The sequence below is a fragment of the Pygoscelis adeliae genome, unplaced genomic scaffold (genome assembly GCF_000699105.1).
Source record: "Pygoscelis adeliae isolate BGI_AS28 unplaced genomic scaffold, ASM69910v1 Scaffold112, whole genome shotgun sequence".
In the NCBI taxonomy this organism is placed as follows: Eukaryota; Metazoa; Chordata; class Aves; order Sphenisciformes; family Spheniscidae; genus Pygoscelis; species Pygoscelis adeliae.
This window is the reverse complement of record NW_008824232.1, coordinates 1,336,555-1,362,652: the sequence shown is the minus strand read 5'-3', so window position 1 is coordinate 1,362,652 and position 26,098 is coordinate 1,336,555. Positions and strand designations below refer to the sequence as shown.

The following is a 26,098-nucleotide window of genomic DNA, read 5'->3' as shown; positions in this document are numbered from 1 at the left end:
CCTTCTCCTCGTAGAGCAGGCATGTCGTGCCGTGCACAGTGCTGTACGTTGGGGCTGTGCTGCTGAGTCCCTGCTGCCATCACCTCTGGTCTTGCTGGAAAAGCACAGCCCGGCTGTGACATCCCGGCAAGGAAGAAGCCACAGGGGATGCCCATGTGCTCATCAGGCACCGGAGGGATTTTCATGAAGCCCTGGAATTGGAGACGGGAGCTGTGATGAGCGAGGCAGGGATGCGGGAGGTGCCTGGGAAAGCCCTGTAAGGCAAAGCCAGGAGCATGGCACAAACTAAAGAGGGTTTGCAGTGATGGTGGCCAAATTACACCGCTGTGCTGCGTGCCGGCTCCTTGGCACCCTTGAACAAGCACAGACCTGGTCCAGAGGGGCTCGGCCTCCCCTTTAAGTCCCCCATGCTTGCAGTACCCAGTGGCATGGGATGTAGGAAGACCTGGTGGTCTCACGGGGAGGGTCCCGTGTCCCCATGTCTCTTCTGCTGGGCCACCCTGGCTCCCCAGCCCGCAGCACAAGGCCAGACCATGCCCTGTGGGCAGAGCAGAGCCGTTGCCAGGCAGCTGCACCCTTCCCCAGCCCATTCTTATTCATCAGGGCTTGGGTTTCACCGCTGTCCTTTCCCCCGCCGCGGGAGGACAGGGACGGTGGGTTATGCCACCTCCTCCCTCCAGCCCCCTGCCTGCACGGTACCATGATGCTCTCAACTTGAATTACGCCAGCCCTGGGACAAGCTGTTCCAGCGAGAGCGAAAACACAGTGGCGAGGCCGTGCCGTGGCTCTTGGGGACACCAGCGGGTCCCAGGGGCGGCCCCTCTCCCAGCCACACATTGACGCAGAAACTTCCTTCACCCACCACTGCCTTCTCCCCATGATGCTGCACTGCTCCCGCATGGCTGGTGGGGAAGGTTTGGCCCCACGGAGCCTGGCATGGGGCAGCTCGGGGGGGGCTGCACGTCCTCCAATCCCACCCCTCTCCTTGGCTGAACCTGCAGCAGCATCTCCCATAGCTCCTAGAGTCAGGGCTCATTGCTGTGAGGCACCAAGGGCTCCAGGGGACTTGTTCATGAGCAGAGCAGAAGCTCTGGGGTCTGGGGCTGGGTTGGAGGTGCCAGGGGGAGGCAGTCCAGGGGGTCTCTTGTGCAGGATGGGACCACCAGGTCCTGCTGAGGATGGCAGGTCCAGACACGGCCACGCACAGGGGCTCCCCATATCCGCCCTGGAGCAAAGGGAGGGGGCATCTACCCCTCCCAGGGGCAGGGAAAACATTTTTCCCCTCTAACACACACCGACGCATTTGGTATCGTAATAATAGACCATTTACAGTTGTTTATTTTAAGAAATGTACAAAGAAAAATGGCTTTAGCTCACACAAATCCTGCTCTTTGGCATTTTTCCCATCCCTGACGACACACACGTACAAGCAGCATTGATTGTGAACCACAATCTGGGCTGGAAACCGCTGTGCCATGGACGCTTCCCACGCAAACGCCATTTAAAGCAGGTCAGGCTCCTGTTCCAGGGAGCATCACCCTATGCAACATGGAAACGAAAGCACAACGCTACGGGACGAGCAGAGCGACCCCGGCTCTGCTGCCTGGCCGACAGCACGTGGATGCAAGCAAGCTCAGCACCGCTCCTGGCCAGCCTGAACATGGGGCATCCGTAATGGCTCAGCACCAAAATCAGCCCAAGAAAAGAAAATCATAATAATAATACAAAAAGACAGACCCTTTGGCTTCAAGAAGCAGCCCTTGTTTTAACTGGAAGAGGTTTTGGTTCATGTTTGTTTTGATCTCAAGAGGTTTTTTTCCCTTTTGAAGGCAGAAGGCGGTCCAGAGATGAACTCGGGGCCTTTTGCACATTTTTCTTGATTTACTTTCCTTTTGCCCACCTGCGTAAAGAGCAGCAAAACCCTTCCCCCCTGGGAAAATGCTCCTCTGCTGGGAGGTCTCCTCGTGAGGACCTGCCTGGCCCCATCAGGCTCCGCAGAGACCCCAGCATGCGCCACCGGGTCACCTCCAGAGCCCCAGCCAAGGGAAAGATGCTCCGCCTGAGTATTTTGGGATTTACACCCCGGTGGGAGCGCTCATTGCGTCAATTAAGGCCCCCGGTGCTCGGTGGCCGATGGGATTTAAGGGACGCCGTTGAGGCAGCTCATTGCAAGGACCGTTCAAACACCTGCTCCGATCCCCGGGGATGCGTCTCGCTAATTACCGCTAACGAAGAGCACTCCAGCGGGACATTTCCTCTTGCTGTGAGGCTTGAGGAAACCCTAGAGGGTTTTGTTACGGGGACTGGGGATTCCTGGAGGAGGTTTTCCAAACCCTACCTTCGTCCATTGCTTTCCTGCCACAAAACCCGGACAAAACAGGAAAACAGAGAAGAAGCGTGACTATAAATACAGTTACATTCGTACCGTAGAGACCTGAATGATTTATGATTTCAATACATATTCAGAGACCTTTAAAACCTGATATTTAACCCTGAGAACATATCTGCAGATGCTTTGTTTTGGCTATGCAAACAAATCTTTAAGACATAATTGCACTTTCTCTTTATATAACAAAAAAATAATCCATAAAGCTTATTCAAATATTCAAAAGAAAGGTGCTACTTTAAGACATTGGTGATTTTTGTTCACAAAACCTTGACTTTTCTGTAATTATTCTTAATATTATTTCACTTGGCTCATCTTTCACGGGCTACTTGGCTGCACTCTGGAAGAATAATATACAAGAAAATCTAATTGTGAAATAACATTAATAAATAATTACTTTAAGTAAAAGGACAGCCATACTCATTTTTTAATGTCTGAAAAACATTGTTACCATGATGAGATCATTTCAAAACTAAAATGTTTCTCTTTCACCAATAATAGATTTCACATTTAATTCTCGTAAGAAAAATATTGAACTCTTTGCATGTGCAGTGAGCTGTAAAAACCAGGATCAGTAAGAGATCCTGCTTCGAAAGTTAAGGTGTCTACTTGAAATATCTGAAATTAGCTCAATATCTAAGATCTATTGATCTGTATATGGAAGAGCTCTTGAAAAGGAGACACAAATGAAGTCTTTTCAGGCTGGGCGAGAGGTGGAAGCCTCCTTCTGTTATACCAGCGACTCTTTCACAACGCGTTCCTTATCCCATGCTTTTGCTTCACCAGGAGCATCTCGAGTCTCTGAGCTGGGAACGGGTGCAAGACCAAAGGCAGGGGCTGTCTCCACATCTGTCCCACTGTTCCCATACATCTCGTGCATTTTGGTGGCGATCAGACCTTCCTTCTCGGGTGCGTCCTCTCTCAGGGCATCCTCATCCTTACTGTGCCTGTACATGTAGGATGCCTGCTTCACCGAGCGCCTCAGGAGGTACCTCCGGAAAGCCCTCTGGATTTTTGTAGCACAGACTTCCTCATGTTTCCTTTTCAGAGTGGTGGTGATGGGTTCATAGGAAACCTTTGAGGGGTTTGCAGCCATGAACTTCTCCTCCATGGTGGCCTTCAGGGCATCCATCTCTCCCGAGTCTCCCAGCACTTCCTTAGTCAGGGCAAAGAGGATATCCAGACAGTGGATTTTGTCCCCAGCAACCATTGGTAGATCCATGGTGATTAGCTTGATCTTGTTTGGCTTGGGAATTTTCAGTGGCTCCTGTAAGGTGTCTACAAAGTCAGACAAGGTGCTGTACGCAATGAATTGGGTGGCATCTGGGTCAAACTTCTCCCAAGTTTCATAAAACATTTCAAAATCGTCTTCACAGAGGGGTTCGCTGCTCTCCTCCGTGGCCACGTTGAAGTTCTCCAGGATGATGGCAATGTACATGTTCACCACGATGAGAAAGGAAATGATGATGTAGCTGCAGAAGAAGAAGATGCCAATGGATGGATTGCCACAGTCCCCTTTTACCGAACTGCCGGGGTTTTCCAGGTCGGGGTCGCAGTCGGGGGGCCCGCTGTTCAGGATTGGGCTGAGGAGGCCATCCCATCCAGCTGATGTGGTGATCTGGAAGAGGCAGATGATGCTGTTTCCAAAAGTTTCAAAGTTGAAGATGTCATCGATCCCTGCCTCCTTCTTTACATAGGCGAAGTTGGACATCCCGAAGATGGAGTAGATGAACATGACGAGGAAAAGCAGGAGGCCGATGTTGAACAGGGCAGGCAGGGACATCATCAGAGCAAACAGAAGAGTCCGGATACCTTTCGCCCCTCGGATCAACCGGAGGACACGGCCAATCCTTGCCAGCCTGATGACCCTGAAGAGGGTGGGTGACACAAAGTACTTCTCTATGATGTCCGAGAGGACGATACCTGTGAAGGGGTGAAAAAGAGGCGAGTTTGCCATGCTCTACAGCCAACGTGGGAGGTGAGGTGGAGCTACTCCACTTCATCCACTAGGGCTGGGGAGATAGAGGCAGATGAGGCCACCCCCAATGGCACACAACACTCTGCTCCACTGGTGGCAAAGGGAATGTATTCCAAAACATCTCTGAGCACAGACCCAAAGGTTAAATACTGGCTGCTCTGTTTCAGCAATGCAGCCATGCAATATGGAGACAAGGGGAACCCAAGACCAAGGAGGACTGGGACAGAATCCCAGCCCCTCACCCTGCCTGGTGGCCTCACTTCTGTCTTGTCCTGTTGGCTTGGCCCTGCTCAAAGGGTGGGTGTAAGGGGGAGGCCAGTGACAGCTTGCTGGCTGTGGACTGGCCAGACCATTTCCACCCTTTGTTATCCGGTTGGACCAGTAGGGCTCACCTAGGATGGAGAGGATGACCACCACAAAGTCAAAGATGTTCCAGCCGATAGTGAAGTAGTAGTAGCGCAAGGCGAACATTTTGAGCAGACACTCTCCGGTGAAGATGACAATGAAGACCAGGTTGATCTTGTAGAGGACAGATGTTTTGAGTTCACTTTGATCATCTGTTTCGACCATCATGGTCACCATGTTAAGACAAATCAGGATCATGATGGTTATGTCAAACACTTGCTTGGTTACAAAGTCAAACACCATCCCTTGAAACTTGTTCTGCCATAAGGGCCACGTGGGTGATGATGGAGAACCAGAGGCGAGGTGGGAACACAGGACAGACACACAGAAAACAAAGACACAACAGAAAAAGAAGAAGGAACCGTATTTAAAAGAGTGGAGGAAACCTCAGGTTTGTGGCCAGTACACAGGTCTCACGGTCCCAAAAGCTATGGGAGGAGGATACCCAGCACCTTGCAGGATGAAACCCACCTGGTAACACCATGGCCAGGAGGTGTGGGCACAGGGACAGTTGCTTTCTAATTATATCCACAGCTAATGCATCAGAGCAAAAATAAACACACGGGAAAAGGTCTCGCTTGAGCCGGGCTATCAAAACCAAATCCAAGTCACAACCACGTACGTATTGGCAATGTCCCTTCTAGGAGTGTTGAAAACTGAGCTTTCCCTGAGTAACTCCCTCCGAGAGAGGAGGTGGGAGCTGAGCTAGGAGAAAACCCTAATCCTGCAAAAGGGATCCCCCCCTTGCCCTTGGCAGTGGACCTAGGGCTGAAGAGCAGATCCAAAGGAGGTTTGCCTGAGGTGAACCTCTTCTGAAGCCCCAGCTCTTAGCAAGGCCCTGTCTGAAGAGTAGCAATGGGGAACCAGGATTTGGCTCCTTGCCCTGCAAATGCCCTTCCCCAGACCCCTCTCATTCACTTTGGGACAGTGGTGGCTGGAAGTCTTCCCTCCCTGCTGCACTCAAGGGTGATTAACCCAACATACCGATGGCCTGGGGATGGGCTTCTGGGGTTTCTTGGAGCCGAGCTTCTTCATGGCATTATAGTATTTCTTCTGCTCTTCCGTCATGAAGATGTCTTTGCCTCCAAATTATAAAGGGAATCACCGCTGTTAACCTTGGGAACTCGCCTCTTCCTACAAAGCATCTCCTTCCATGCTCCTTCCCACCAAGCGTCTCCAGCCAAGCTCCTACCAGGCATCGCCTGTTGCACTGACGCAGGGAAACCTGCTTCCTCCCTGCTTGCCCTTTTCTGCTTCCCCCAATTCACAGCACCCATGGGTGCTCGCCCCAGCGCTGCGGTTTCCTCCTGCGGAGGTGAGATGCCGCCTCCCAGCCTGCTGCAGCGAGTGGGGCACCCCATGCCCTGCCGGGGCTCACCCCCTCCTCGCTGGCTGGATCCTGCTGGGAGCGAGGCAGCATCTCGGTGTGCTTCAGACCTCGCTCGGCACAAGCAACGTGCTCCGTGTTGCCCACCCTCCGCCCGCTCCCCCCTCCGGCAGCCCAGGGGTATTAGTCCCGTGCTGCTCGCTTGAAAGCAGAAGTTGAGTCTCTCCTTGATGCATGGAAAAATGATGAGAAAGAGTCATGGGGTGGGAAAAGAAAATAAAAGCGCTAGCACAGGTGTACAGCCGTGCCTGCCGTGGCACAGGCAAGAGAAAACACAGCCCCCCTTGCCTCTTCCCTCTGCATCCGTAAATGAAATCCTCTATAAATGCTACGGCCAGCACGCAAGGGCCCATGTGCTGTTTGTCAGGCTCTCCTTACTTGTTCACTCTGCGGGAAGCCACTAATGGATAACAGCAATTCAGGTTGCAGGGGGACCCCGGGGTCCATCCGAGCACCGGTGGCCCTGGTCCCCTCGCCCCACAACTGTGCTGGTCCCCTCTGTCCTGTACCAGCGCCCCGGGAGGCAGCGGTGGCTGCAGGACACAGAAAATACTTATCTTTTTCTTCTGCTGGTTGAAGTTGTCGATGATGACACCGATGAAGAGGTTCAGGGTGAAGAAGGCGCCGAAGATGATGAAGATGACGAAGTAGATGTACATGTAGAGGTTGATCTCGTACACTGGCTGCTCTTCAATCTGACCAGGAGAGATGGGAAATGTCAGACTAACCCTCTCCAGAAAGCGTGTCCCCAAGCCCCCAGACAAGGGCTCACTGTATCCGGACAGAGCCGTGGGGCGGCTGCTCTAAAACTTTCGGCAGATGCTGTGCGGGTTGAGTGGTCCCCGTGGGAGCAGCCACGGGAAGGGACATCCACGTGACACTGGCTGGGGGACACAGACGTGCTGACCTCCGATCCCGCAGCATGGGCTGGGGAATAGGAAAGGATGCCCAGGTGCAGCGATATCAATGACCAAACTTGAGTTTCTTCCCAATAGTCAGCTTTCCAAGGGCTGAAATACAGCCAAGAGGGGAAAGGAAAAGTGGTTTAATTTGTGCCACGCCAGCACACGGGGGTGGCACAGCCTGGCAGCCTCGGAAAACACTCCCCATCTCAAGGGGCATCGCTTAATTCTGCTCTATATTTGACTGGAGGCATCCCAAGGTGTCATAACCCGCTTCCCCCATTTCGAGGGAAACTCTTGGCAGAAGAGAGCGGATTTGCTCCCAAAACAGCTTTGCCCCGGGTGTTCGGGGAGGCAGGAGACCCAGCTGTTTTCAAAGGGAGCTGGAAGCGGCTCCTCTGCTGAGCGCCGGCAGCTGCAGTCGGGACGAGCAGAGTGGCTGTTTCTGATGCTAAAAAAAGGCAACGAAAACAACATGTTCAGGCCCGTGGGTGTGTGGGGCTGACCCCCCCAGCGGGGCACGGGCAAGTTTGCTCACTTAGAGAAAGGTAGGAAGTCCCTCCTGCTGCGTTGGCTCATGGCAGCGTGTACACACACGGCCTGGTGTGTGGGGGACACTTTTTGGGACGGATCATAGTAGAAACAGCCTCCGCATGAAACTCTTCAAAACACTTTTTTTTTTTTTTTAATAAACCATTTAACCCAAAGGTTAAATGCTGGCTGCTCTGTTTTAATAACCCATTTATTGCTCAAGGCAAGCCAGGCACTTTCTCCAGGACGGGATAAGCTCTCCCGGATGGAGGGGTACATGGAGGGCATCGTCTCACGGCAGGGTGAAGGACGAGCCCTCCGGTGCGGGGCTGGGGAGGCAGAGTGGGGATTTCAGACCATGAAACTGAAGCTGAGAGGAGCGGGCTTGGCAGCAGCTGTAGGCTGGGTTGGGTGGGAGCCCGGTGTGGGTGCCAGGCTGCAGCTGGGATGCAGGTGACAATGACATGGGTGGCACAGGGACACAACTGGCTGCCCTTTTTGAGGATGTGCACCTCAGCAGGGGGGATGTTTCAGGGATTTCTCCACTCTTTAGCCCATGTCCTAGCTGAAGCGATGGGTGGGAGGGATGCAGGCAGCCCCCCGGCACCAATGGGCAGAGACAGAGGGGATGCTGCGGCCGAGGGGTCCGTCCCCAGACCGCGCTGGGCTGCACCTCGGCCCCAGGACTCTGCTCCCAGTCTGCCAGGGGGAACCGACCCAGTGGGGTGAGCGATGCTTGGTGCCGGTTGTGAGACGTCCCTGCTTGTCCCCTCACCTCGCGTGAGTCCACGGCGGCGTACATGATGTCCATCCAGCCTTTGAAGGTCGCCTGCGGGGATAGCAGAGAACAGATTCACTGGGAGGTATTTGGGGCTAGGGAGGGAGGGGAGGCCGATGGGTGAGTGTTTGGGGTTTACTTTGGGGGGTTTAGCTCTGAGCACGCCTGCGCAGCCTGGAGTTACAGCTTCTCCGTGGGAATGGCAGGAGAGGGACCATGAGTTGAATCCACAAGAAAAATGCCCTGATGCAGAAATACTGAGATTTGCATGTGTGCACACACAAGCTCCGTTCTGTGGCTGTGATTACCAGGGAATTCCCAAAACACTGCTGCAAACCAGGCTGGGAAAAGAAGCAATTGACTCTTTTCCCCCCAAAACAAAGTGCATTTTCCCAACGGCAGAGCTGTGCCGGGGCTGGCTGCTCCTCCCGCTCCCAACCTGGGCCACTTCTGTAGCCCTGACTTCTGTATTGCTGCCTCTGCTATCTGCTGGATCCCGATCCTGGTGGGGTACACTGCATCTTTTACAGGCTTTTGCTGCTGATTTGTTAAACAAAAAGCCTGAACATCTTGTTTCCTGAATCTGATGGAACAACAAACCTGAAGAGGAAGCTGAGTTTAAAGCTGGTTAATCAATTCGGGTCATGCTCTGATTCTGCAACCGCCAGTTCCCCTGGATCTGATGGGAGTAACCCCAGCCCACCCAATAACAGAGCCCACATCTATGTTTTTGTTAAAATTGTGGTGAGCAGTTCCCCTTCTGCTTGCCTGGCTCAGCTGCTGGTTCAGTGGAAGCATGGCTGTGTTCGCCCACTGCCCTGCAGCGGACACACGCACTCTTTTTCCAGTTGTCACCTTCCCCATGCAAAACTCTTGCAGCCTACGACTACAGCAGACCGAACTTTTAAAATGGGTGGGGGGAAAAGAAAGTGCCTCCCCTCCTCGCTCCTGCATCCCGTGCTGTGCAGAGGACTTCTCGCAGCTCCAGGCTTGGTGCTACCTACGCTCATCCGCAGCAGGTCCCTGGTGACACTTACCTTGCCCTCCCATCTTCTACTCTGTCCCTTTCCTCCTTGGCTCTGCAGGATTTTTTGTGTTAAATACCAACTTTGGAGCTAAGAAGCAGCCAAGAGGCCCCATCTGGGCATCAGGGCAGCATCTCGCTTCAGCCCTGATGCTATTCATGCTGCCCTGCTACGGCAGTGCACATCTTGGAGGGATGGCAGCTGCTTTCATTACGTACCACCTGCAGCAAGGAGAGGTATCCCAAGCCCACGTTGTCGAAGTTGACCTTGACGTTGACCCATCTGACCTCGTTGGTGTAGAGGAGGGCCATGCAGTCGCTCTTGTTGTTCACCACGCTGATGTCGAAGAGGTCCCCCGAGGTGGTGTTGACGCATCGGTAGTACTTCCCCGCAAAGAGGTTCACCCCCATAATGCTGAATATCAGCCAGAAGATGAGGCAGACCAGCAGGACGTTCATGATGGAGGGGATGGCGCCCAGCAAGGCGTTCACCACCACCTGCAAGGGGAGAAAAGACCTTGGAGGACCTGGCTAGGGAACCATGCTAGCAGTGATGTGGACCTTCATGTCCCTGTGCCCCAGCCTTACCCTCCTCAGCAGCACCAAGTGGGCTCAAACTGGACCAAAGGTACCTTAGCATCAATCCCACTGATCTGGAGGCCCCTAAAATCCAGCTGGGGTGGGTCCCTGATGTAGGTGACTGCTGACCAGTGCTGCTTGCATGGCCATGGCAGAGCCAGCAGCACACGGGGGAGGCACCTACCCTCATGCCTTCAAATCTGGACAGGGCACGCAGTGGTCTCAGAGCCCTCAGCGTCCGCAGGGACTTGATGGCTCCCAGCTCGGAGTATCCCAGCCAGTTTGCTGTCAGGCTGATAATGGAAACCTGGAAGGAGCAGCCAAAGGGATTAGCAGCATCTCAGATGGAAACAACGGAGATTAATTGAGACACGTCCCTGCAGCTCCGGCCCGTCCCTCTCTCCCCAGCACTCCCTCAGGCCAGTGGTCATCGTCTCGTCTTGGGACACAGGGACTGGCGTCGAGTCCTTGGGTCCCTGGTGACCAGCCACCTGGAAGATGTCCCTGCCTCTTGGGTATGAGGGTGGAGGTGACGGGGGATGCAGAAATACTGCACAGGTGGAATGGCCTGCTGTGTCACAGAGCATTTGGGAGACCCTACGTCCCTTCACATCTCTATTGGGGTCTGATAGAAGAGCATGGGCTTATTCTTGGCTTGAGCATAAAACAGAAAGGGTTTGAAAGGGTTTCTGCAGCCAGGCAAAGAAGTGGCCCTTCCTGTGGAGGACCATTATTTTAAGCAATGGTCTAAGCCCTCATTCCACAGCCACACTATTGTCCTTTAAAATACAATATGGGTTCATTTCCAGCAGCCTGCTACAATCCCCTAATGCTCCCAAATCCCTTGGCTAACTATGGCTCTAGAGGTGCTCATCGGACAACACTTACATCGACGATGAGGAAATCCAGCCAGCACCACGCGTTGGTGAAGTACACCTTGAAGCCGTAGGCCACCCACTTGAGCAACATCTCAATGACAAAGATGTAGGAGAAGACCTTGTCGGCGTACTCCAGGATGGTGCGTATCACCCTTCGTTGTTCAATGTAGATGTCCTCAAAAGCCTGGAAGAGGTGTGGAGCTACGTGACAGTCATTCTTCCACTAGACCCGCTGCACGGCTCAGTGCAGCCACATCCATGCCTGCATTGTCCCTGCTTTCCTAGGGCTCGGGGCAGCTTGAAGAGTTGAGAGCCTAACTGCGGGTGGCATTTACGGATGCACCTGATCAACTCTTGTTTGCAAGTTCTTGTTGGCTATGTAGAGCGGTGTGTGTCCTGAAGCAAAGCTTCACTGAAGCAAATGTCCAGCTGCATCAAATTCCCACCAGTCTGAGCACAAGCCAAAAGCCAGGACACCAGCCTGCACCTTTGGATGCCTTGGTAGTTTTGAAAATGCTCTTAGGAGTTTGGGTTACTGCTATGTCCACATGGCACGTAAAACATAAGCAGTCAGAGTTACGGGCATGGTGACCAGGTGTTCCACGGCTGTTTTAACACAGCTTTCAATTCCGGCACTAGCTACAACCTCAGACATCCCCAAACTGCACTTCTGAGCGTGATGCAGACGCATAAAGTATGTCTGAAAAACAGTTCAGTCCCTCTATCCTCCTTCCCTCTCTCTTTACCCCCAAACTTGCAGAGAAGTTGGTCTCCCCATTAGCTCTGTGTAGTTACAGGTGCAGCTGAGCTACATCCAGCCCAAATACTCAGAGAGGACCAACAGGCTGACACACAGCTTTTTAATGAGGGTGATTTAAATGGACGCCCAGGTTCTGGGAGGGTGCACCAGTCAGCAGCTGGAAGTGCTGAACAGCAAAATAATAACCATGAGTTATTTGTAAAGCACCTCCCGACAGCCAGTTACGGAGGCAGTGAAATGAGGAACCGTCCACACAAAGCTGAATAGATGGTGCAGACAGTTCACGGTTGACATTAAGAGCAGGAGGGGAGGATGTAGGCGGTTGCATCCCCTTGAGCCCGTGGACCACAGCCCACGATGGATGCTGGGGAGGGTTGTACAGAGGTGACTCTATTGATGCAGGGCTCTTGGAGGGCAAGGGGAGGATGTTTAGATCCCCTTGCAAGGCTGTACATTGGGTAGACCTGAGCCAAATGGGGTTTCAAATCAAACACCTGCCCACAGCTGCGTTATTTTGCACAGGAGACAACCAGGCGATGCCCAGAGCCTCCGGTGCTGCTGCCTGGGGCCTGCCCAGGTTCCTGGGCTCCCACCAAGCTGGGGAGCTGCTGCAGAGCAAATGGGACAGGGCGAAAGGTGGGACCTACCAGTGCCCCACTGCTGAGGAGGATCATGAAGACGATAAAGGTCTCGAACCAGTCGTGCTCCACAATTCGGAAGCAGGTTTTCCGGATGTTCCACCATGTCTTCCCTCTGTCGCTGGTGACGTCCACATAGAGGCAGGGAAACCGCTTCACGCAGGCTGGGGATGGGACAAAGAGCTGTGGGTTACCTCCTGGCCAGGGCGTTTCCACCAATGCGATGCTATTCGTGCTTTTATTGTCTTTTCAAACCCTCCTAGGTGGAGGCTGCAGCAGGATCCTGCTGGGTTACAGGGTGTGCACGCAAGAGGGGAGCCCCATGGGGACCATCTCCTTGGTAGTACAGGAGGATTTGGAGTTTGGGCTGAGCTAAGTGAGCCTGGGGGTTGTTACGCTGCAAGAATTGGTTGGCAATGGCCCCTCCATACCCACCTCCCCCTCTCCCCAGGGTCCCCTGCCCTGCTCGGTCCCTCACCTTCGGTGAAGCACTCCTCGGGCTCGTTGCCACCCTCAGCCTCTTCTGCCACCTCCTCCTCCACCGGTGGCGGAGGCTTGTAATCCACAGTGCTGCACAGAGACGATGCATTGTCGCTGGAGAGGGGATTCTGCAAAGGGAGAGGAGGATTCAGGCTAGGCTGCCCTGCAGAAGGGGTGCTCCTGGGCTGCAGCTGCCTCCAGCCATCCTCCGGCTCCTGCTGCCCCCACCGAGGGAGCCAGCTGGTGGGACCCGTTTGCTTGAAGGCTGCTCTGAGTCCCTTTCCTATGAAATTACAGCCCAGAGTGAAGCTGTTGAATTGTCCAGGGCTGCAAACCTTGGAGGATCGTTGGTACATGACCTTGCACAAGCTTTGCTTTTCATCCAGGTTCAGAGGAGCAAAAGGTCCCCTGACCCCAGCCTTCCTCCCAGCACAGCAAGTCCATCTCCCATCCACTTGTACCATCATCTCCGGCTGATTTTCTCACCTCCTCCTCCTCCTCTGCATGCCCCCATCCAAGAAATGCTCTGCCAAACACCCTGTGGTACAATCAGACCTGCAGAAACCTGGGCGGCCACCATGGCACTTCTCTCAAATCCTGCTGGCTCGGCTCGTGCCGAAGGGCTTTTGGGCTGGGGTTCACCCAAGTTCAAAACCTGCATCGCAAATATCTCGCCGGCTCCATCCCGCGCCACAGCTCAGCTTGGCTGGCTTCCCAGACACCACTCAGCAAGGTCTGGAGAGGCTGATAACGAGAGAAAACCTTGGCAAGCCCCTGGGACTTTTTCCTCCTTTTTTTTTTTTTTTTTTTTGGCTTTCAGAGAAGGCCTTCTGCAGCACTTGAGGAAAGAGAAGATCCCCAGACCTGCCTCTCCTACCTGGGAGCAGATGATCTTGGATGGGCATCTCCGATGCAGGATGGCGTTGCCTTGCATGGGAAGGAGATAATCCTCCCCCAAGGTTGCTAGTGCTTTCAGTAGTGAATAAAGTAGCTACTCCGTCCTCCAACAAGCCAGGGAAGACCCCCCGGGGTAGTCTGCGGCACTGTCATTGCCTGCAGCTTCAGGGGCCACAGCCACATCAGTAGAAGACATTGCTTTGGGGGACCCTTGCAGCCTGGCTACTGCGTGCTGGGGACACGCAGGGCATTGTCTTGAGGACACAGCAGAAGCGGTGGCACACAAGCTGTTTGCGGTGGCTCTGCAGGAGCAGTGGGGCCACCCTCCACCGGGGCTGGGGGGGGACAGGGCGGGCAGGGGGATTAGGAGGCCTCGGCATGGAGCCAGGCAAGCTGTGACCCAGGGGAAAGACACACGGAAACCATCTGCCTCCAGGACAAGTCTTGCAAAGGCACAAGGTGGGAACGGATGAGCGCAGCCACCCCAGAGATTGGGGGAAATGTGCCCGAGAGGCGCTTGGCAGGCTCGTGTAACCCAGGAACTCTGTGTGCTGGTGCTCAGGGCAGGTCCTGTTGGATGGGGAGAGGGATAACTGTGCTGGTCCCACTGCATGGTCCCCAAACCCCATCCCTGGGGGCTCCTGAGTCCCCACGCGCCTGCGACCAGCAGGTTTGCAGGGCAATTTCCATCACACGCCTGGTACGGCACCTGCAGCCTGGCTGGGTGTTTCCACCCAAATCCAGGGCTTTCCCCATCCTTGCCAGCACTGAGCATTGGCATTCACGTGCTGTGCACCCAGACTCACCCTGTGACCCCCATAATTCACAGCACTTGACAATACTCCTGTGGTGCACCACAGCCCAGAGCATCTCAGGAGACATCACCCTGCCCAGCAGGTTGGGAGTCTGAGGCAAGAAGCCCCCCAGAAGAGCCCTGAGCCACAGTACTAACTCTTTGCACAGCCACACACCAACGCTGCTGTTCCTGTCACCTCCTCGCTGCTTTGCGGTGCAAAAGATAAATCAACCATAGGATGCAGAAGTGCTCGAGGAGAGCAGCCACGCTGCTGCCATCATCCTGCCGCTATCATTTCACCCTGAAAAATATCTTTGCCTCGGAAAGGAGCTGCTCAGGAAGGGGGAGAGCATTTATCATCGTTTTCTGAGCAGCCCATCTGGAGAAAACCCCCCAGTTTGCAATCATCACCGGCAGCCTCTGTCCCCGGTGCGAGGCGGTGTGCCGGGCTTTGGCTCCATCTGGAGCTAATCGACGGCATGTGAACGCACAGAGCTAGCAGCAATCTTCCCTGAGGACCAGCTCAGGGCTCCCACCAATTAGCACCCGATTTCTAATTACTAGGCAGTTATTTCATGTGATGACTGCCAGCCCGTTGCCCACCCTGCCTGTTCAGGCAGGGGCAGGGTCATTAATGCACCCTCCTGGCTTGCACCTTGGTCAACGTTCGACTGAATTTAGCCGCCAAAACCATCAGTGATGATGGGGCGAACCGGTATTTAGGGGCTGAGAGATGCTGTTTGCCCCCTGCACATGCCGAGCAGCCAGGGATGGCTCTCAAGACACAAGCTCCATGCAGGGCGTTGGAGCCGGTGCCGCTAGATGTCAGCTGAACACAGCACCAAAACGCCGGAGCCACGCCGGGACACGTCCATAATTGCACATCAAGGTTTTCCCTCATCCAACGGGAAGCACATCATGGTGGTGGGGAACTGAGGTCTGTGGGGACCCCGCAAGACCAGGCTGGATGTGCCCCCCCCCCTTGCCGCGGCCGGGTTGGCATTGACAACGCCTCTGTGCAGCGCGACCGCACACCCAGTGTGCTATGGCATGGCCTGGGCGTACGGGGGTTTAGTGCTACTGGACTGGAAGGACTAGTAGGAAAAATTGGGGGAAAAACGCCAACTCTCAGCCTTCCTGCTGGCGGCACTAAGGGGAGCGACAACAGCAACTCCCCTCGGCCATTCCCTTGGCAAAGGTGCTCCAGGCAGGTTTGTCCCTTCTGAGCACAGCTTAGCAGCACGTTTGCAACGGGTCACAGCCAGCCACCACCTTTCCTGCCGTTTTCCTCCTGCAGCCCCAACTGCTGAAAACACCCTGTTTTCCCAGCTAAAAAAAAAAAAAAAAAAAAATCATGATTGTCCCCTCTTCTTGCACTGTGCCCCGAGCGAAGCCAGGTCCCTGTCACTGCGCGGAGCTGCAAGGAGCCTGCAGATGGGGAGGGAGGCGGATGGCTCTGGGGTTTTGGGAGTCCTGGTTCTTTTGCCAGCCCTGCATTGGGCTCCCTGTGCAATCACAGCCAGGCACTCAGCAGCAGTTGTGATTGCACCCAAACTGCACCACTGCCTCCCGCCCCAGCACACCGCCCCGAGCAGGACCAGCTGGGACAGAGCTTCCCCGAGGCTCCTCAGCTCCTGGGCAGACACATTTGCCATTGATAGTCATGATAAACCCTCGGGTCAGAGCTGTTCTATTACTCATACAAAACCCCTTTCCAGATTGATGCAGTTGCTCCTCTCCACCGTGGCATCCCCAGCTGCTCTGCGTTTCCCCAGGACCTCGACGCGACCCCATTGTGAGGGGTAATTTCCCACCAGACTATCACCCTTCTTTCTGCGTCCACTCGGGTCTTCCCGAGTTTCTTGTCTCGCATCTCCCCGGTCATCCTCCCAGAGCACCAAGGCGATCAGTGTCCCACGAGCCCTGACAGTCCTCTCCGCGCCTCAACACACAATGCCGACATCAGCTGTCTCGTCAGCTTTGGATCCAAAATGCATTGCTTCATGTTCACTTGTGCTAAGCTCCTCCATCTGGTTTCATACCCTCCCGATGATGCTTTCTGAGGCATTAGCAGTGGATCCAATGTTAGCGCCATCAGCAGATTTCCTGGCATCAAATTCCTCTGGAACATCTTTAACCACATACTGAGCGCTTTGACCCTTGCACCAACCCTGTGGTGCCGTGGGTCCCCCTTGTGTTAGCAATAACCCCATAGCCTCACCCAAAACCGGCCAACCCCCCCGCCTCCGGCTTACACTGGGAAATGCCGGGTTGAAAAACCCCAAGTTTGGCCCATGCCACACACTGTGGAAAAGCTAGAAGTAACCCAAACCAGCATAATTCTGTGGGCAGCACAGCAAGAATGGGTCAATCCCAGTTTTTGGGTTGAAACCCTCCCATCCACCTGTTTTACCTTGGCATCTTCGGTGTCGGACTGGGTGCTCGTCTCCTCGTAGAGGTCAGACTCCTCCGAGGCGATGGGGACTTGCACCGTCAGGTTGGGGTTGTTAATGAAATTCATGTGGTCCAGTTCATCCATGAAAAAATGCTCTTTGCCAGTGACTCCGTCCAGGTACTCTGACTTGGGGTCCTGGCCAGCGTCCATGTGGTTTAGCACAGAGTTGTCCCTCTTACTGTGCTCTTGCTCTTCCTCCGGGGCCACCTTCTTCCCCTTCCACAGCCTGCGGAGCAGCGTGAGGACAGAGGTCTTTACAAAGTCGATCCCCTTGGTGATCCTGCCAATCGCGATCTGCAAATTGTTCATCTCTCCGTCGTCATCAGACGCCGCCAGGCTATCAGCGCTGAAGGAGCTCAGCAGCAAAGCTAAGAACAGGTTCAGCACCTGGAGGGGACAAAGGCAAATACCAGCGCTGACATCCAGCACCAACATTGCCCCTGCAGGCTGGAGCGGCAGGGAGCAGTCCTGGCCCTGGAGGAGACCCTTATGTTGAACATGTCATGGGACTCCCTCCTCCCATCGCCCAACTCTGGGGACTGCAGAGATGCCAGCCCTTCTGGAGGACATGAACATGGTCCTCCTAACTCCTCCCTGGGCTGTGATGCCCTCGGTGTCACCCCCAGCTGCTTGGGTCCTGCTGATCCATTTGCAAGCGATGCCAGTCATCGCTTCAGCCCCTCTCAAACCACCTCCCCTGTGGGTCCATCAACATGTCCCTCCCTTCGCTCTCTTGGAGCTCTTGGCCTGGCTGGTCCCCACGTGGGACTCCCTAAAGCCTATGGTGCTTCTCCCCACCACCCATAGGGATGCAACTCAGCTCCGTCCCTTCTCTTCCCAGGGAGAAATCTCCTGCTTATTGTCCTCCCAGCTGCAACTCTTCCTCTCCTCTTTGCTGGCTCTGGCAGCTCAGATGCCCAGTGACCTCTTGAGGGTCTCCAACGCCCTGGAGCCACAGTCGTAACCTCATCCCTTTCTACCAGAGACTCCGCTCTGCTCCACGGAGAGCGGCATTTCATCCCAGCACAAGTCAGTTCACGGGATGCAAATGCAATGCACTATATACCTCCAAGCACGAGCTCTCTCCTGCTTCCCCCAGATGTCTCCTACTTCACCGTGCCCAAAGCGTGACCGGACCCCACCGCAGCCTCGCCTGGCACGGGTGGACTCGCTGCATGCCAGAAACCTGAAGCAGCTCGTGAGAAGAGGAGTGGGACAGGCTCTCCCCGGGGTACGGCAGCATCGGCAGCACCCAGACGTGCACTCGCTGCGCAGAGCGGCCGATGGGCCAAGCCCACAGCTGTTGATGTTTGTGCCTTTTTGTGCCAGCAGCATATCTGAGAAGGGAATTAGCTGCTATTCAAGGTCACTGCTGTTTTCACATGGCTCATACCATATGACTTAAATCGCATCTTTAAATAAAGCCCTACTATCCCATCAGTTTAATACTTACGTTAAGCACCAGTTACAGCTAATAGTTGCTGTTGGCTCTGTTTTTTTTGGACAGGAGTCCGTTACCTTGTCACCCGACTGACTTCCTCCCTTCTCCCTTAATAACCCCAAAGGAAATGCTCAAAGTGTCATTAACAGTAAAGGACGACCGACCGTCGCCTTATTCCTTTGCAGGGGAAGTGGGGAGAAACACACACCTCCCTGCAGCCGGGATGCTCGGGAGGCTGCTCGGGACAGGCTCCAGGACTCGGAAATACCTGAGACATGGCCAGGAGAGCCTGGCAAAGAGGATGAAGAGGGCAGAGATGGCTCTGTAGATGGTCGTGCACTGTGTTTCTCGACCTAGCTTTAAATGAACCCTGTGGAGCAGCACAGAGCACAGCAGGATCTGCAAAGCTTGCCCGGAAAGCTGGGGTGCAATCTTGGGGAGGTCTACCCCTCTGGGAGGGCTGCCTCTGACCCCACCAGCTGAAAATCATGCTGCCCCCATATCGTCTCCAGGAAAGTCTCCTGGAGGGGTGGATGGGCTGTCCTACTCCAAAAACTGGCTCCAGAAGAAGAAAGGATTCCAGAGCCCTTTTTGGGGAGGGTCTCCAGGGAGCCCCAGCTGCGATTCCCAGTCTCTGAGCTCCTGCACTCTCTGCAGACCATCCTGGAGATGCTCCTGCTTACGGGTGGTTTTCAGCCTGATTCAGCATTGCAATTCAAATGAATGGGTTGCCCCTTGAAGGGTAGCCTTACAAACTGTTGCTGACTGCTGGGCAGCCCGGGGGGACATCGGGCTGCTCCCCACCGCGAGGCGATGCATGCACGTACGTCTGCCCAGCATCACCCAGCACAGACCCCAGAACACCCCGGGGCGAGGTCTGCAGCCAGCATGGCTCTCCATGCTGCTATGGGGGCCAGTTCAAAGCCCCAGATACCTGGCCCGAGCCAGGGAAGCCAAGCAGCACTCAAATCCCAACTTTCTGCCCTCAAAGCGGGACACTCCAAGCTGCCCTACCCCTTACCCGAGCCAGGGGGTGGTCTGGGTTTCTCCCCGGGGTCACTTTCACCCCTCTGGAGGGCTGTGCCAGCCTGGGGCTGGAGCAGCCACCCGTTGCGGCGAGGGAGGCGTCAGCAGCTCCCTGGGCAGATAGTTTTTCAAAGCAAATTCCAAAGGGCTTACACAACCCCGGCAAGTAATAGGAGCGATTCAGCAAGCCGCGCGCTTCCCTCCCCTGCCTTGCTCCTTAAGAAGGGAGAGCAGGGCCCACACAGCCTGGAAAACAAGCTTCAAAGCCGCCAGCAAGAGGGTTACCAAGTTTAGAAAGGATTTCGCGCTCGCCTGGAACTTGCAGACCTGCAGCGCTGGCAGCGAGCAGCTTGGAGGGCAACGGGCAGAGAGGGAGGGTAATGGTGACCAGGGGTTCACCAGGACCTGGGGGAAGGACCCCCTGTGCTGCAGAGGGGTCGTGCATTGCCGGGATGCCACCGGGACTGCAGTGAGGACCGGGGATGCTGGGGATCTGCAAAAGCCTTCCAAGGGGGGGTCTGCTCCCAAAAGCACCTGGGAGCAAAGGGCCAGCCATGGGGTGAGCTGGATATAACACTGCCTCCATCCCTCATCGCAGGAGAGTGGGAAATAGGGGAGGAAAGCCTGAAAAGCCACGTAGAGAAGAAAGGGCAGCTTGAAGATGAGCTCTCTTTTGTCCCAGAGCTGCTCCTGTGTCTGCCTGAAGCCTGTTGCTAAGTTTTCCATGCCTTGGTTTCCCCTTCTTTTCCTGATCTAGTTTCAGCTGAAGGTCACTCAGAAATTGCTTCTTACCCTGCTTTACACAGAGCTGAGCACACAGTGCAATCCCGGTGGGTCTACAGGAGGGAGGTCGAGCCCTTTGCCTGTGCTCCTGTACAGCTCCAACAAGACCATGCCTACAGGCATAGCCCTGTAGATGAGCTGAGCTGGACAGCATTGGCCAGCGAGCGAGGGGCAGAGGTGTCCCCACCCCACGACACCCTCCATCCTTGCTCCCCACCTTTCATTGAGGGGCCACCCCAGTTCCAAGACTCACCACGAGGTTCCCGATGACCATGACCATCATGAAGACGATGAGGCACATGGTCTGGCCGGCCACCTCCATGCAGTCCCACATGGTCTCGATCCACTCCCCGCAGAGGATGCGGAAGACGATGAGGAAGGAGTGGAAGAAGTCATTCATGTGCCAGCGGGGCAGCGTGCAGTCGAGAGAGATCTTGCACACGCACTCTATGTAGCTCTTCCCAAAGAGTTGCATCCCCACCACGGCAAAGATGAAGACGATGATGGCCAGCACCAGCGTGAGGTTCCCCAGGGCGCCCACCGAGTTACCGATGATCTTGATGAGCATGTTGAGGGTGGGCCAGGACTTGGCAAGCTTGAAAACCCTCAGCTGCAAGGAGCAAGGAGACAAGGCGTTGATTTGCCTGGGGCTTTCATTGCCAGAAAGCGTCAGCAAGGCTGCGAAGCTGGGATTAGATCTTCATGTGGCAGTTTTATTAAGGCAGGAGGGATTAAACACCCAACTGCTTTGCAAAGAGCACAGACTCTGACTTTCCTAAATATTTAGCTCGACTGTTAGTGTTATCTTTAACAGGGGACAAGTTGGTGACCGCCATAAAGGAGGTTGAACAAGCCATTCTCCACCCTGGTGGCAATTGCATCCAAAACCCCCTGGCACAGCTTGTCCCCGCGGCACGTACCAAGCGGAAGGAGCGGAGCACGGAGAGCCCTTGCACGTTGGCCAGGCCCAGCTCCACCAGGCTCAGGGTAACAATGATGCTGTCAAAGATATTCCAGCCCTGCTGGAAATACTCGTAGGGGTCCAAAGCAATGAGTTTCAGGACCATCTCCGCCGTGAAGATCCCCGTAAAGACCTGTGGGAAACAGCACCCCGTCAGCTTGCTTGAAAGCTCATGCTTTGGCATGGGGTGGGTAGCACCTCTCCTTTTTGGGGTATTCCCAAAGTGTTTCATCCCACTGGGTCCAGCCCTGGTTGAGAACGAGCTCCCCAGCTGCTGCCCAGTGGGGCTTGTGGAGCCAGGCTGGGAGTACTGGGGACTGATTGCTACTGGAGAGACTTGGCAAAGGTGCGTGTTAGCAAGTGGAAATTAAAGATGAAAGTCTCATTGGCAGAGGGACCCCCTTCAAATGACTGCTGAATCACAGGGACTCCCAGCACTGGGAACTGGGCTGCTACTGGGGTGCCCCTGTCCCGCCCCGAGCCCTGCGAAAGCTGACCTGGCTTTTACACATTACTCTTTTCCTGGGACTACAACGGCGCTGTGCATTATCACATTACTCCAGAGCCGGATCAGCAATGTGACAATTAGCATCCTTGATGCAATTTCGTGACACGGCGTGTGCAGAGGGGGCCCGGTGACAAATTTTGCCCTGGATGTGGATCGAGTTGGGATGCACAGGTCCTTGCCTCCACCTTGCAGAAAGGCTTCTGCACTGGCATCCCAGGGGATGCTCCCCAACATGCTCCTTTGCATGCCAGCCGACAAACATCCCTTTTTCTGCTCCTGCCAGTGGATCCCTGCTCTCTTCACTTACAGCCTGGCCATCTTTCTGCCTGCAGCGAGACAGGCAGCAGGCACTGCTGCTTTCACTTGGGCACAGGCAGGCGATGTGGAAGGAGACCGTGGCTCAGCGGGAGCTGCTTCTCCTGCTCCCATCCCTCCCTGGCCCTTCCCCAGCAAATCCCACCGGCTCCCTGCATTGGGTTGTACATGCAGCCAGAAACTGTTGCTGGCCCGAAGGAGAAGCTGGACCTGTCTTTGCAGCGTGACCGTGCTTCGAGCAACAGCCGATTAATCCCCTTGTATTTCCTGAATGAAACCAGAGACAAAGCAGCTATGTGCTGAGCGTCATCCTGCCCACCCGGGGCTCGGGCAGCGGCATGTGTCACTCCAATGCCTGTGCACAGAGAGGCCCCGGCAGGTGCTGGAGCAGGGCAAGGTGGCAGGAGAGGAGACGGCGAGCTCTCCCATCTCTTAGCTGCATTTCCCAGAGCTACCAGGGGCCTCCCGGACTTGTCCCACCAGCAGATTGCATCCAGCTGAAAGCCGTTTACCCTGAGCTCCAAGCAGGAGCAGGCACAGCTGGTTGCTAAATACACCCATGAAATCAGGACAGCCCAGGTTTGCAGTGATTTCACTGGGAAAAGTCCTGACCATGATTATTGTTATTATTATTATTGTTATTATCTAATGCTGCTAGCACTGTTGCCTCCTGCTCCATGGGGACCTGGTTTGTGCCCAGCATCTGAATTGGCTCCACACGGCCACCCAGCACCGCAAGGACACTGTGGCGTCAGCCAGGGCTGGCAGCAGCTCATGCCTGACCCTGGGTTGCAATGTAGAAGATGGCTCAGGACAGCTCTGCAAGGCCATGGCACATTGGCATCGCCGAGATACACCAAGCAAGACAGAAGCTGCAGCAGAAGGGGAGCAGGGGATGATGGATCCCACCCGCATATCACTTCCCTTGATCTGAGCCATCCTGGAGTCCAACCCATCACAGGGGTGCGGTGATCAGACCCCTGCAGCACTTTCTCAGCAGCTGGGACATGTTTCCAGGCAGGCATACATGCTGTTCAGGCGACACAATGGCAGCAGAGGGGATCTGCCCACCAGGGTGGACGGTTTAGAGCCATCTGCTGTGGCTCTAAACGGGGAAGGACGGGATGCCCGTAGCTGCCTACCAGGTTCCCCACGGTCAGCATGTTCTCAAACTCCTCCATCATGGGATAATGCTCCATGGCCATGAAGACTGTGTTGAGCACAATGCAGATGGTGATGCCCAGGTCCACAAAGGGGTCCATCACCACCAGCTTGACAAACTCCTTCAGCTTCAGCCACAGAGGACAGCAGTTCCAGACCAGGAACGTGTGGGCAAATTTGTACCACCAGGATGGGCACTTCTGGTGCGCTTCCTCCAGCTCTGAGGGCAGGAAAGAAAAATGACCTCAGTGTAGGCTTATCCTGTCCTGCCCTGGGTGGGGCAAGTGCTGACCCACTAGAAGAGATCTCTCCTGAGTTCCTGAACCAGCCCTAGACCATCTATGAGTTTAATATGGGGGCTAAAAGGAGGAGCCTTCCCATGCCCAGGCATAGTCATGTTGCAGACCTTACCCTCCAGAGAGGGATGGAAAGGCAGGTCAGTCAGGGAACTGTGGGTCCAATCCTGCTCTCAGCACCTGGGCAGGATTTGAGGTGTCCGCGCCACGCTGAGATTGCAGGGACATCCAAGGGAACTGCTCTGGGGTGGCCAGAGGGTTTGGTGCCCATTCTCAGGGAGGAGAGGGCTGAGAAGCCTGTTATTGCTGCATCTATGGTGCTTTTCACTGAAGTTGAGACAGGAGCTCTTGGGAGGGCACTCAACAGCTCTCAGTTGACTCTGGAGACTGCTATAATTAATTGCAATCCCATTCATTTGCAAGAGATATCGTATTATTGCCTCCAGGCACCATCCTAGCGAGCTGGGATGAAAAGCCTTGCTTGAGCATCACTGCAGTCCACTGACCCCCTGTGGAGACCCCAGGTCCAGAGTCATCCCTTGCATGGGGCTGGAGATTTGGGACAGCCGCTATCACTGGTATGTGCTGAGCACCCCAAGCCCACCAACGCACAACAGTTGGGCTAAAACAGCTGGCACACACAGCCCTCACCCAGGCTGGGGAAGGACATACCTTCCACAGTGTTGGAGACGACACTGATGGTGCTCCCCGCCCTCTTCTCGAGGCCTGGCCCATCTTGGTTGCCCACAGTGAGGAGGTTGTGGTCTGATTTCTCCGGCTCGTTGGTTGGGTTGAACTAGAAGGAGAGGAAGCCACAGGGGACGGATGCAGAGCACTGCAGGTTATTTAATGCACTTAAAGATAGGGCAGGCAGAAAAAGGGCATGGTCTGGAGAGACCTTGGGGTGCAACATGGGAACTACAGGGGGGCTGCAGAAAGGCTCGGAGGACCCAGCCCACAACAAGCTGGGCACAAGCCTGTCCCTCCACCAGGGTTTATTGGGGTGGGCACCCTCGAGGGATGGCAGAGACAGAGCCGAGCACGTACACTGATCACCGTAGCGGACCGCTCCAGCACGACCTTGGGGACCACTTGCCCGTTGCAGTCCTTTGCCTTGTCCTGGTCACTGTTCAGGTCCGAGTCGCGCTCCTTCTCGGCCACGCTGCTGGGCAGGGAACCGCTGCTGGACCGCCGGTCCTGCAACTGCAGCAACCCACGTCCCCATCACCCACGTCCCCGCAGCCATTGGGAGCTTCCCGCAATGGCTGCAGGGCACCAGGCTAAGGAGGGGGGTGAACTGAGCCCCAGGACTGTCCTGGGCAAGACTTTGTGACCCCCAAATCTGCTGCTGCAGGACCTGGGCAGCAAACTCAGATCCTCACAAGCAACAATGAGGGATAGTAATTTGTGGTAGATAAACAGAAATTTGAAGACTTTCCTTTCCACTTGCACACCCCACCGTACTAAGCTCTCCGCACAGCAGTATTAGATCTGTTCAAATTTGGTCAGGGTGAATAATTCATAAGGGCAAAACTATGCAAACCTTCTTTCTGTCTTGCGGGAAACTTTAATCTTTGAAACATGTTTTCAACCCAAATAGGAAAGAAGCAAAAACTTCAAGGCTCTTGCTGAAATGCGATGTCCAAGATTTTCGGACTTGCACTGAATTCATGAATGTTTGGGTCAAAATTTAATTTTTTTTCCATAAATGTTGTTTTTATTAGGTTTTCATTTGCACATGCAATCTTTTTTTTTTTGTTGTTTGTTTGTTTTTTTTTGTTTGCAACAGTGGTATTAATATTTGAAGTTTACTGCACCCTCTGGTAGCACTAAGGATGCCACAGGGGAGTGGGAACCTCTCTGTTCCCACTGCACATTGCTGAGATGCAGCACACATTCCCCGCTCGTTCGCTGGATATTAAATGGATCCGAGCGCCCATTTCTTGTAGGCGCTTTGCCCTCACTCTTAGCCTTATTCCCTCTGTCTTCTCCATTTTCTAGGTGACAATAAAGGAGTATCATCACTTAATAAAGCCGTTGGGCAACTCACTGGTTAATTTGCTCAGGGAACCGGCCACAGCACCAGCTTTATGCCCAGCCCTGGAGTCTCCATCCCTCGGGCAGGGCTTGCTTAGACCCATCCTGCAAACGGCAGCAGCCAGATAAGAGCAAGCCACTTCCTCGGAGGATGTTGTGGCTCAGCACAGATAAGCAATGAGAGATAGAGGCTCTAGAGAGAGGAAAACATTGTTTTGTGTCTCTCTCTACATGCAAAGAAGCTGGTCTTTTGCCCAGACTAACACTTAGATTTGCAGGGATGTCCCCTGTGGACGTTGCTGACATAGACCAAAATGATGATTAGAGATGGAAAATGGCTGGGCTGCAGTATCAGACATCACAGAAGCTTTTGCCCATGTTTTTATAGCCCTATTGGACTGAAAAGAGACTCCCAAGGACCGGAAAGGGGCTAAGGTAACACCCTGGGGCCGCAGTGGAGCAAATGTCTCGTCTAGACCGTGCTTTTGCCAATAAAGGTTGGACCAGATGATCCTTGAGGTCCCTTCCAACCTGGTATTCATAGGATCACAGAATGGTTTGGGTTGGAAGGGACCTCTAAAGGTCATCTAGTCCAACCCCCCTGCCGTGAGCCGGGACATCTTCAACTAGATCAGGTTGCTCACAGCCCCGTCCAACCTGACCTTGAACGTTTCCAGGGATGGGGCATCCACCACC

The 26,098-nt window shown here is 54.6% G+C and overlaps 1 protein-coding gene across 1 annotated transcript in view; it reads right to left on the bottom strand.

Annotated features, from left to right (window-relative positions):
* Positions 1 to 1,320: 1,320 nt before the first annotated feature.
* The window catches only part of SCN4A (sodium channel, voltage-gated, type IV, alpha subunit), a 45,225-nt gene continuing 20,447 nt past the window's right edge, over positions 1,321 to 26,098 (bottom strand). Inside the window, exons 11-26 of the mRNA XM_009334892.1 lie at positions 24,413 to 24,568; positions 24,038 to 24,161; positions 23,051 to 23,289; positions 21,045 to 21,218; positions 20,378 to 20,734; positions 16,833 to 17,261; positions 12,725 to 12,854; positions 12,256 to 12,410; positions 10,859 to 11,032; positions 10,155 to 10,277; positions 9,611 to 9,889; positions 8,365 to 8,418; positions 6,714 to 6,851; positions 5,754 to 5,858; positions 4,757 to 5,027; positions 1,321 to 4,309 (exon numbers count right to left, since the gene is read on the bottom strand). Coding sequence (XP_009333167.1) covers positions 3,117 to 4,309; positions 4,757 to 5,027; positions 5,754 to 5,858; positions 6,714 to 6,851; positions 8,365 to 8,418; positions 9,611 to 9,889; positions 10,155 to 10,277; positions 10,859 to 11,032; positions 12,256 to 12,410; positions 12,725 to 12,854; positions 16,833 to 17,261; positions 20,378 to 20,734; positions 21,045 to 21,218; positions 23,051 to 23,289; positions 24,038 to 24,161; positions 24,413 to 24,568 — 4,101 coding nt within the window. The 3' untranslated portion in view covers positions 1,321 to 3,116. The remainder of the gene's footprint in view (positions 4,310 to 4,756; positions 5,028 to 5,753; positions 5,859 to 6,713; positions 6,852 to 8,364; positions 8,419 to 9,610; positions 9,890 to 10,154; positions 10,278 to 10,858; positions 11,033 to 12,255; positions 12,411 to 12,724; positions 12,855 to 16,832; positions 17,262 to 20,377; positions 20,735 to 21,044; positions 21,219 to 23,050; positions 23,290 to 24,037; positions 24,162 to 24,412; positions 24,569 to 26,098) is intronic.